The sequence below is a fragment of the Chelonoidis abingdonii genome, chromosome 11 (assembly GCF_003597395.2).
Source record: "Chelonoidis abingdonii isolate Lonesome George chromosome 11, CheloAbing_2.0, whole genome shotgun sequence".
NCBI classification, from domain to species: Eukaryota; Metazoa; Chordata; order Testudines; family Testudinidae; genus Chelonoidis; species Chelonoidis abingdonii.
Genome location: NC_133779.1, coordinates 46,940,083 through 46,952,057, shown reverse-complemented (window position 1 = coordinate 46,952,057; position 11,975 = coordinate 46,940,083). Strand labels below are relative to the sequence as shown.

Here is an 11,975-nt window from a genome sequence, read left to right as displayed (position 1 = left end):
GGTCACTAGGGGTCACTAGCGCATTACAGACCATTGAGTAAGTCATTAGCAGGCTGCTTTGAGAGGCAGCAATGGGAAAGAAACACCTTTGGCAGGGGCCCCTGCAAGCCAGGCCTCCCTGGGGCTGCACATTCACCACTGGCTTGCACACTTGACGGGGGGTGGGGGTGGATTGGGCTCCCATCCCGCATGGCAAAGAATTCAGTCAGAGACGAAGCAATGGAGACAATGGGACACGTCCTAGCCCGAGATCCACGCCAGCCGTGCTTGCTAGTCTCATACGCTCGCTCCCACCAGCTGTTTAGCATGCCGGGGCCCGGGGAAGGCTGGTGTTGTGGGGAGGGAACTGGTATAGGACGCCGGAGAGCTGCATTCACACAGCCTACGTGACCCAGAGCAAGTCCCTCCATCTTTGCCCAGCTGGACAATTCTCTCTAGGCCTGCCTGGTCTATTGGATCACAAGTTTTTGGGAGCAGGGACCAGTTTGCCGAGGTCTATGTACAGCACCAAGGGACCCTGATATTGGCTGACGATGGTCTAGCTGCTCCCGCGCGACAAAGCATAAGAACCACCACCATGGGCCAGCTTTTTTAGAAGTGGCCTGCGCTCTGTGTGCAATTTTTCCCAGCTCAGTTGCCAAGCGTGGCAAAGCCTTCACACTGCTGCATCACGTTTCCCGCCGCACTAGGATTTCTGGGCACGGCCATCACACCTGTGCACAAGCATCACCGTCATTGTAACCAGCTGACCGGACCTCCTGCCTAACATGGGCCATAGGGCTTCCCTGAATTAATTCCCGCTTCATGTCCAATTGCCGTGATGGACCTAGTGTGGCTCTTTTCAAAGCATATCTGGTTTTGGATGACTGTGGCTTCTAGGTTAAAGTCGAGCTAGGACCGATGTGATATAAAAAGCGCCACCTACTGGCACATAGGAATAAGTGGTTCTGGTCATCAGGAAAACAGGGCGAGCATTTTATCCAGAATTTGGAGAAGCAGTCCCCTCCCCCCGCCCCCCCCCAGATGGGGATTTGGGGCAACAACCGAGAGATTCTTGTCTACAAACAATCTTTATTCACCGGGTTTGGTGTCATCTTTTATACAGACGGGGTGAGACTAGCCAGGCCATGCACACTTGTTTCACTGACAGACTGTGCCGTGGGGCGGTGAGGGCATCGCCGAATGGGTGGAGCGGGGAAGACGGCATTGTGACGTGGTCACTGGGACTTGTACAGATGGACAAATCAGGCTGGGCTGGTGGTAACCTCCAGGCTCCAGGCGCAGCCAAAGAGAACGCACCTGTTCTGCTACTGGAAGGAGCAGCTTGTCCAGGAAAAAGATTCCTAGCAAACACTCCACACAAATGTTTGAATAAGAGGGAGGAAAGTCAAGAGGAAAGAACCCCCTACCCCATCCCCCAGTCTCCAATATGTCGCCAGGCAAAGGGAACTGGGGGCTGAGCCATCCAGCACGTGTTCCCAGCATGGGGGGGGGGGGGGCTGGGGAGAACCAGAAGAAAAAAGGGGCAGAATGACCCTATGGGGGCAGCTGAGTGTTTAATGGGAAATATTGGGTCAATTTCAGCCTCCCCATATGGACCCTATGCAGGCCTTTTTCCCCTCAAGTCGCTGGATGATACAAGAAGTTGATGAGACAAATACGTCCCACGCTCACAAGCCTTGTTCTTTAGCTGACACAGGGGTGACTCCTGATTTGATCCAGATGTCCCATGTGTGATCCCTGCGGATGATCCAGCAGCAGCATCATGGGAGCTAGGCAACATTTTTCCTTCTCAAGGTTTTTTCCGACAGAAACCAGGTTTTTAGTCAAAGCAGAGATTTCCCCGGGCGACAGGGGGCAATGTTTTGGGCTAAATTGGGTGGGGTTTTGCTGAAAATGTAAAATTGTTTGGCTGAAATTTTCCAGTTGCCAAACACTGAACAATCTGTTTGTTTGGGGTTTTTTTCCACCTAAATCTTTGGAAGAAAAACTTGGCAACGAAAAGGAAAACGTCGTAGAGTCCCTCGGGGTTTATCCCCCCAGGATTCCAAACCTGTGCACACCAGCTCCGATTGCTGCCGCAATACACGCCGAGAGGTTCAAAGCGAGTGAAGACCTGGGGGCAGGTACCAGATGGGCTGTCCCGGAGAGAGTGTGTCTGATCACATACTGGGACCCAGGTCACGTTGTGGAGCAGAACAGAGGCTGGGGATGTTTGGGGTGTGAATGAAGCGTGTCTCAGGCTACCGGTATGGTGCACTGGAACCATGCTAGGGAGACAGAGGGCTCTGCACACCTGGGGCACCTACCTCCCTGGGGAGCTGTGGGTGGAGGGGTTATTTGTGGGTGAATGAGGATGAGTCACTGGCAGACCCTGGTGGCTGGTTTTCTGGTGGCTCAGCCAGCACCTCATTGGAAATCAACTTCCTCAGCCCTGAGTCAGGGGGAGTGGTGGGGTGCGGAGAGCTGGCTGGTTGAGGGATCTTCTGGTCAGCTAGCTGGAATGGCAGGGTCCCCTGGGACAGTGCAATCAGGGCTGGAGAAGAGCTGAAATCCCCCCACCCCTCACCCATCTGCCAGCTTTAAAGCCAGACAAGCAGGGGATGCTGGGGGGGTGGAGGCCTTGGAAGTCGGGGGGATAATGCAGACCTTCACCTCCCCCACCGGGATCCAGACTCCCAGCACCCTTGGCCTGAGGCCGGCCCTCAAGCTCCAGCTCTGGTTTCACACCGAGGCAGCTCTCTGCAGAGGAGGCCTCCTGGTCCTCCTCCCCCTCCTCCAGCTGGGAGAGGTCCGGTGGGAACCCCAGCCTCCCTCCGGCCATCGCGCTCTCGGGGCCCCGTGTGGCACCCAATGGGAGCCCGGGGAACTCTCTCCCCTGCAGCCTAATGGGTGGGAAGCCGACACCCATCAGGAGGGTTTCCGATCTGGGGAGTCCCAACGGGCTGTGGGGCTGGGCCCTCTCCTCCAGGGGCAGCACCGACTGGCCACGCTGGAAGACGTGGCTGGGGAAGCGTGACCAGTCGGGGGAGCTGGGCTGGACGTACTGGGGAGGGGGGCAGAGCTGACGGCTGGAGGGGGGGCCGAGGCCGGAGTGTGGGAACGTCGACGGGAAGGCGGCCAGGCGGGGGAACTTGTCCTGCACTCCCCCACAGCAGCAGGAGGAGGGGAGTGAGCTGAACTCTGGGGACAGAAACAGAGATAGGGAGCAAAGTGAGACTGGCCCAAAGCTGACACCAGCCAGCTGCCCTGCACCGTGCATCCCCAGGCAGCCCCCCCGTCACGGAGAGTCCTGAGTCCCACACCCAGTGTCCAAGATCCTAGGTTCCACAACTCCCTTGAAAACGAGACCTCAATCACTGGGCCTTCTGTGTGTGTGCTGGTGGGGCTAGGGGGGCTGGGGAGGGTGACAATCAGTCCACTGAGCACTGGGTCGGGAATCAGGACACCTGGATTCTTCCCAGGCTCTGCCACTGCCCTGCCAGGTGACCTTGGGCAAGTCATGCCACTGGTGTGTGCCTCAGTTTCCCCTCCTACCCTTGTTTATTCAGACTGCGAGCTCTTTGGGGCAAGCACTGTTTCTCCCTGTCTGCAGCGCCCGGAACAATGAGGGCCGGATCTGGCCGCTAGGTGCTGTTAGAATATAGAGCAAGCTGGAGCTCAGCCTCCTGCCTATTCATCACAGCCCTACTGCCCCTTCCTGGGGGCTCTGGGGCAGCAACACCCCTGGTTCAGAATGGCCCTGTGTCCTGTGCTCCGCCAGGGGCCCTGGATGGGCAGGGGGCCTGGGCAGGGCAGATCCAGACTGTTCTGTGTCTCCACAAAGCCCCGCAGGGGTCACTGAACCTGGGTCCCACCTTCATCCCAGGCAGGGTCTGCAGTCCAGGCTGCTGGAGATTAACCCTTTGAAAACCAGGCAGGTGACACCTGCAAGGCGGCTGTGGCTGCCCAAAGATTTCCAGAGACAGGCAGGGAGAGGGTTGAGCTGTGGGGGAGGGGCTTTTTGAGGCTTTTGCCCTTTCTGAGTCCCTCCCTGTTGGCTCCTCTCTGACCCTGCTCTGTGCTGCTGTCCCCCCGTCCCCCACGGCACTTACGGGGCCCACTGGCAGTCGCTTTCTTGTTCCCGGTGCTCGCCATGTTCAGCGGCTCCCTGAGGCCTCCGGGGAAGGCCAGCTGGTTGGCCAGAGCCCGGCGGGTGAAGATCACGTTCTGCAGGAGCTGGAGGGGGAATGAGCTTTGCAGTGGGAACCCCCATATTCAGGGTCCTAACAATGATCCAGGAGTCCCTGGGGCAGCCTCGGACTGACGCCCACCTGCCCCCACCCACGGGGCAGTCTGTGACCCCATCCCAGCCCCGTGCACGGGGCAGTCTGTGACCCACCCCCACCCACGGGGCAGTCTGCGACCCCATCCCAGCCCCGTGCATGGGGCAGTCTGTGACCCACCCCCACCCACGGGGCAGTCTGTGACCCCATCCCAGCCCCGTGCACGGGGCAGTCTGTGACCCCATCCCAGCCCCGTGCACGGGGCAGTTTGTGACCTACCCCCACCCACGGGGCAGTCTGTGACCCCATGCCACCCCCAGCCACGGGGCAGTCTGCGACCCCATGCCAGCCCCGGGCCCTGTGGTTACCTCGCTCTGCATGCCGGCGGAGAGCACGGCCGGGCGGTACACGCTGGTGGCCCCCATCAGCAGGGGCGGGGGAGGGTAGCGCACGTCCCACAGTGGGTAATTGACAAAGATGAGTTTGCTGAAGTTAAACTTGTAGGTGAACCTCTTGCCCTTCGTCTTGTGCAGGATGCGCTTGCTGTAATAATACCTGGGGGCGGGGGCAGAGCAAAGAGCCCGACCCGTTAGAACAGTGGGGGACGGACGGACGTGTCACTAAGCAGACAAGCACCGTGAAGCCGAGAGACGACCCAGGAATCTTTTCCATTTGTATAAAAAAAATCATTAAAATCTCCTCCTGCACCCTGAGCAGCAGCAAGCACTGGGGCATTAATACCCGATCCCGCCTGCTAGGAGAGACAGCAGAAATTTCCAACGCACTTGGCCATGTCTGTCTGCCTCCCCGCTGGGCTGCTCTCCGCTGGGTGGAGGCCGGGCAACAGAGAGAAGAGAAGAGAAGAGAAGAGCAGAGAAGAGGGACTATCTTCTCCTAGAAAAATAAAAGATAAAGGCCCCTTCTCTTGTGGTCTCTGTCCCCTTACTCGCTCTTTTCCATCCTCCTCCTCCTTTTCCTGCTCCAAAGGGTCAGCGATGGATCTGGGTGTCCCTCTGAGTCCATCCAAGGTACAGCCAGACTGAAATAAGTTTCCCCTCCTCCTCTAAATCCATCTCCGGATTTCGCAGTTCACCTCTCATCCATGTGCTACACCTGAGGCCAGAACTCCCCTAAAAGCGGGGGACTCAGATCCCGGCCTGGATCAGGTCCACAGCTAGCGGGCGCCAGTTTGCCCCGATTCCTGGTGGTGGGAAGAGGCAGGACTGGGCAGCGAGGACTATAATGAGGCTGCTGGACACAGACAGACCCTGTGGTTCCCTCTAGCTCGGGGACTGCGCTACCTAGTGTCCCTGGCTCCTGGCATGGATGAAAGCGGTGCTGGAAAGCGCTGCTCCCTGCCTCTCCACCAAACACCCAGTCCCTCCTTTGATCCATAAGCTCCCCAGTCTCTGCCCTGGGTCGAGACAGGTTCCCCTGCTCCCCGCCCCATGCGGCCCCTTCTCCACACCTGAGGGCCCGGCTCAGCTTGTCGTAGTTCATTTGTGGTTTGCTTTTCCTCCTGCCCCACAGACGCGCCACCTCATCAGGATCCTTGATCACAAACTCCCCATACTCGCCCTGCTGCCAGGCGATGACATGGCGGAACTCCTCCTTCTGCAGCAGCTCCAGGATGAAGTGCCAGAGCTGGATCTGACGGGAGCCGGGGCTGGATTCTGCCTTGTAGGCCCAGTCTGGGAAAGCCAGCCCTGCAGAGCAAGTGAGAGCATAGTCAGAGCCCAGCTATGGCTGCCGTCCGCCTCCCCAAACTCCCAGGGGACTTCCTGTCTTCCACTGTTACACAGCATTGCTGCGTGGCTGTTAAACAGCTGCCACGCTCCACCCTAGAGGTGGCTGCATTTCAGTGCTGGGCGAGTGATCCCTGTGCAGTGTAGGGTTGCCAGGAACCCGGTCGAAAAGGGACCCTGGCAGCTCCGGTCAGCACTGCCGCCTGTGCCGTTAAAAGTCCGCTTGGTGGTGCAGCGGGAAGTCCAGGGCCTCTGCGGCTCCCAGAAGCGGCCGCCAGGTCCCTGTGGCCCCTAGGCATATGGGCAGCCAGGGAGGCTCTGTGCAATACCCCCACCCTGAGGGCCAGCTCCGCAGCGCCCATTGGCCATGAACCGCAACCAATGGGAGTTGCGGGGGTGGCACCTGTGAGTGCGAGGGCAGCGCATGGAGCCTCCCTGGCCACCCATGTGCCTAGGGGCTCCAGGAACCTAGTGGCCACTTCCTGAGAGCCACGGTAAGTGCCACCAGACCCCACACCCCAAAATCTGTCTCGCATCCCAACCCTCTGCCCCATCCCAGAGCACCCCCAGCTGGAGACCCCACCCTCCTGCACCCCAAACCCCTCATCCCCGGCCCCACCCCAGAGCCCACACCCCCAGCTGGAGCCCTCACCACCCCCCACACATATCTACCCTCTGCCCCAGCCCGGAGCCCTCTCCTGCACCATGAACCCCTCATTTCTGGCCCCACCTGGAGCCTGCACCTCCAGCCCAGAGCCCATACCCTGCCGCATCCCAGCCCCCTGCCCTAGCCTGGAGGCCTCTCCCGCACCTCAGACTCCGCATCCCCAGCCACACCCCAGATCCTGCATCCCCAGCTGGAGCCCTCACCTCCCCCCTCACCTCAACACCCTGCCCCAGCCCAGTGAAAGTGAGTGAGGGTGGGGAGAGCGAGCGAAGGAGGGATGGGGGATGGAGTGAGAATGGGGGCCTCAGAGAAGGGGCGGGACAGGGGTGTTCAGGTTTTGTGCAATTAGAAAGTTGCCAACCCCAGTGCAGCATTGCTGTGAGGATGTCAAACAGCTGCTGAGAGCCACCCCAGAGGTGGCTGCATTTCAGTGCTGGGAGAGTGATTCCTGTGCAGCATTGCTGTGAGGATGATAAATAGCTGCCTCATTCCATCCCAGAGGCAGCTGCATTTCGATGCTGGGAGAGTGCTCCCTATGCAGCATTGCTCTGTGGCTGCTAAACCACTGCTGCATTTCACCCCAGAGGTGGCTGCATTTCAGTGCTGGGGGAACGATTCCCACATATACTGTCTGTGAAGGGCTCTGGGAGTAACGTTGCTGCATAAAGGTACCCAGACTGTGATACCTCCAAGGGCATGCAGGTGCTCAGCACCTCTCAGGACTGGGCCCTTCGCTCCGTGCAACGTTGCAAGGGCTTGGCCCGGCCCACAGGAGGAAAGGGGGACGTGCTTTCCTCTCTCCCCTTGAAGTTCCACGCGGCATGGTCTGTATTCTCACCTGAGATCCAGCAGGCGCTGGGGACCCCCTCGGACACGCAGCCACAGTACATCTCACAGACCTGGGGACACACAAAATCAAAGCACCATGGCAGTGAAAAGGAATATGGGCTTGGACCTCAGGGCAGTGCCACTGTCAACGATTCATGTCACTGTTGGGCCTCTGGAGCACAGTACAGTCCGATTCCATTGGAGGCAGTGCTCACCAGTGGTTAGAGCAGGGGCGCTGGCAGTCAGGACTCCTGGGTTCCATTCCCAGCTCTGCCACGGACTTGCTGCTTGGCCTTAAGCCAGTCACTTCTCAGCCTTATGCCTCGGCTTCCCCATCTCTTTGGAAGGAGAATTATTACCTAACTCACAGGTGTATTTGACATCAGAGCTAAGAGTCACAGTCTGGCTCCCTCAGAGATCTCTCTTCTGGTTTCTTGCAGAACACGTACTGTCGGGTGGCACACGACATTTGCATAAATCTAGGAAATAAACACTGGCTGCGTGCGCTGAGGTTGCTGGGAACCCTTGGCCAAGGGCCCTTGGGAGTGTCAAGAAATCTGTCACCACGCCTTGGGCTGGGGTGTTCTCTCCAGCTGCCCCTCCTAAACCCAGAGCTATGGCAGGCAAGCCCTGCCCCACGGAGGATGTGGAGAGAGTCACTCCAGGACAGGACATGATATCCTTGTTCTGCTGAGAGAGAGAGAGAGAGAGAGAGAGTGTGTGTGTGTTCGTCCCTGCTGGAGGAGACAATCCCCGACGGTGGCACGGGCCCTGCTCTGAATTATTGGTATTTAATACGTACGCTGCAAATAGCACTTAGGCAGCAACCAAGTCTGGGCAGGGGTCTAGCTACCACCCCTCCACAGCTCCCACTACTGGGCCATATGGATACGCTGTATTACAGACGCCCCCCTGCTCACGCAATCATTCCGTTCCAGAAAGCCTTGTGTAACTCGCATTTTGCATAAGTCAGAAATGTATACGTGTACGTCACGCAAAAATTTCCGCAACTCGAAAATCCTATTTCTGGCTTATGGAACTTTTTCAAATTTACATAAATCGGGTCTTGCGTAACTTGACGAGCAGCTGTATTATTTATTTGTCCTAGGGGCCACTACCGTAGACTGGAGCCCGACAAACCTTCACCAGCAACAACCCAAAAACAGTCCTTGCTCTGAGGATTTTGCCGTCTGAAGAATAAAAAAGTATTTAACAATCTAATAAATAACATTATAAAAATCAAGATAATAATCGAAGGACCAGAGCAGGATACAATATATAATCCGATCATCTACATCATTCCCGCCAGTGAAGACCCAACGATCATTAAGGACGCTCTCCAGTATACAGTTCGGAGGTGCAGTGTTTCTTTAGACTTAACGGGCCTGATTCTTGTCCACACTAAAGCTCCTTTATTCGGTTCTAGCCAGGCCAAGGGGGCTGTAGCCCACGAAAGCTTATGCTCAAATAAATTGGTTAGTCTCTAAGGTGCCAAAAGGACCCCTGTTTTTTTTATCATTATAGCTGTAATTTACTCTCTCTTTAAGGCCCCTTTACGTTGCCAGAGCAGTGGGCAAATGAGCATGAGGCCCAGATTACTGCTACTGCCAACAATACACAGAGCTCTCCGTGGAACTGGGCAATGCTCAGTCAGGATCGGCCCCCCAGGACCTGATTCTTTCTTATACTCAGCGAGGCCCCTTTCCACTGGTGCCGTGGTCCTCCAGCAGCGGCTGCATAAAGGGGCCAGAGTGTAACGAGGATAAGAGCCCATAGCGCATGGCCTCTCCAAAGTACTTTCCAAATACGAACTGATTCACTGGTTCATCAGGGCTGTGATCAAGGAGATCAGGCCGACTCCTACTCAGAGCTTGGAGCTGGAGGTCCGGATGTGATGTGACGTGAAGAACTAGCGAAATATATTTGTTGAAGTAGAAAAGGCAGGAGCTAGTGGATGAAACTGAACAAGGAACGCAGGAGAGGGACCAATATAACCCGCGAGTCACAACAAATGTGAGAAGGAGAAATCCGAAGAGTTAGTCGAGGCTCGAGGCTGAGGGAAACGGGGGCAGAGAGATTGCCAACAGGGATGTGTGGTAAGGGAGAGGGAGAGAGAGGCAGCGAGAGAGAGAGAGAGTTTTGGAGAGGGAGCTGGAAGGAACAATTCTGCGCTGACCCTCATCTGGACACACTTGACTGGACATAGCAGGCTTTGCCCATCGCTTCTGTACCTCAGACGAAGAGCTGTGTAATCACCGCAGCCAGACACCACCTCTGCTTCTTGCACCAGGTAGTTGTGAGAGGGTGGATTTCCTCCCCTGGATTGCTCCTTCTGCTGATTTCCCTGTGAGGTGCGTAGAGAGGTTGGATATGGAGCCAGCCAAAGCCCCTTCTGCACCCTAGAGACCCAACCTAGACCCACGCGCTATAGGGGATGTTGTCCCCTTCTGCCTTTGTGCCTCACATCTCCTTGACCAACATCCAGAAAATCATGTCTATTGTCTACATCTCTAGAAGACCTTTCCCCTGCTCGCTTGTCTCCAGGAGACTTCTCCACTTCACTGTCTACAGGTCCTTCAGTGGGTCTGGACCTCTTACTCCTGTCTTCTCCAGGGCATCCCTGCAAACTGTGAGTGGGGATGCACCGATTTGTTACTTGGGCCTGATATTTCTGAAGCAGAAGGGAGAATTATATAACAAATGCCTGGCTGGAAAATTAAACCAAAGGACCTTCACTTTTCCCCAAGATCTGGGTCTCCAATTTGGGCAAATTTCTCAGTCACTCTGTTGTGATTTAAAGAGAAACTCCCCCTTCCCCCTTCCATTATGGTTGTTACTTAAGGAAAATGCAATATTTTTGTATTGAAAAACTCCTTTATTGGTTATGATTAATAATCATTTTTTGAGCATCTGAACATAGTTTAGGATTTCAAACATCACAGGGTGACAAGCAAAAACACCCCATTCACCCGAAATTCCCTAGGTAAACAGCTGGCTAAGAAAGAAAGAAAGAAAGAAATTGACTAAAAGAGTTGAAAATGCTCCTTCGAAAATCACAGCCTTGAAAACCTAAAAATCTTGGGAGCTCTCAGATTTGGTCTTCACCTACCTTGCTGCTGAGATGTGGATCTCTGGGGATTTTTTTTCAGCTAGAAACTATTGCACGCAGTTAGAAATGAATGAGCGAGAGAGAGACTGAGGGTTTTAGGAAGATTCATCTTTATATATCAAGGAGGGGTAAGGGTTAATTTTAAATCTTCTTACCCCACTCCCAGGGAAGAGAGGGAGCGAGAGCTCCTACTCCTGAGGTTGGAAGGGTTTGGGATTTTCCTGCTGGGTTTTCCATTGGCCCATAGAAACACTGCAGTTAGTCCTCTGCACTCTGCTTTCTAATAACCTCTTTCCACAAAACCCATTGCCACTAGAAGAAAAGAATCCATAGGATGAAATGCATTTAATGTTAGTTCTCTTTTTTAAACTATGTTGTTTTTTTTCCTTCCTGAACTTACCCTTATTTTCCAGAAAAGTCTGAACTGGCTAATTTGAAAATAAAAACAAAACAAAAACCCAAACAAACCGAACCCCCAAACACTGCAAATTCTTTGGGAATGTTACTGAAATGGGCAATGGGCCATTTTAGGGGGATAAAACAGTGTTAAAGCAAAGAATAGAGAGAAAAGTAACTTTAAAGGAAAAAAAGGGTGAAAAGGCAACAGGAAACCAAAGGGCATCAAAATCTGGAGAGAAGAAAAATATTTTGCATTGGCAGGATCCTCGGGAGAAAAAACCAGGGTGGAAAACAATTAGCCACACGTTTTGCACTTGCATCGCACAGACCAAATGACTGCTCAGGAGCAGACTGGCAGAGACTTGCACCCAGTAACTGTTCAGTAAAGGGCCTTTCTACTATCAGGGAAAGTCTTTCCACTGACTTCAATAGGCGTTTGTTCCGAACACGCACACACACAATGGCCCAATCCTGCAAACACTCCACTTTGGTCAGTCGTTCCACCAGAGTTTTCATTTAATGCAGTTTATTAGAAAAACAAATGAACAAAAACAAGGGATTTCTTCCATTGTGGGAGGACTTGGGGGAAAGAAGTTGCTCACATTCATAGATCCTGGTGTCGGAACGGTCCCTAGGCAGGTGACAGAATCTGCATTTGGCAGATTCGAAACAGGCAGCTGGTTTTGCATGCAACGCGGAAGCAATATCAAAGCAACTGGTGACAACTCCAGGCATCACTGAAATCAACTGGCGATTTCCTACTGATTTCAACAGGCTTTGGATCAGGCCCATGGTGCAGAAAAATCACGTTCTCTTTATAGCTAGATCCAAAATGTACTGAGGAGAAGGCGATTGCTACTAAACTCCGTTCTGTTAACTGGAAACAGCCAGTGTGATTTACTATTCACTCACATTGAAAACAACAACAGAAAATCATTACAAACGGGTGGGGGGGTAGGGAG

The 11,975-nt window shown here is 54.6% G+C and overlaps 1 protein-coding gene across 1 annotated transcript; it reads right to left on the bottom strand.

Moving 5' to 3' along the window:
• Positions 1 to 630: 630 nt before the first annotated feature.
• On the bottom strand, positions 631 to 7,572 carry ETV3L (ETS variant transcription factor 3 like). The gene is made up of 6 exons (XM_075071376.1): positions 7,516 to 7,572; positions 5,734 to 5,971; positions 4,634 to 4,820; positions 4,095 to 4,218; positions 2,665 to 3,183; positions 631 to 713 (listed from the first exon to the last, which is right to left on the bottom strand). Exons 1-6 carry the CDS (start codon positions 7,565 to 7,567, stop codon positions 631 to 633), a joined length of 1,203 nt encoding a protein of 400 aa, XP_074927477.1. The 5' UTR covers positions 7,568 to 7,572.
• Between the last annotated feature and the right edge of the window lie 4,403 nt (positions 7,573 to 11,975).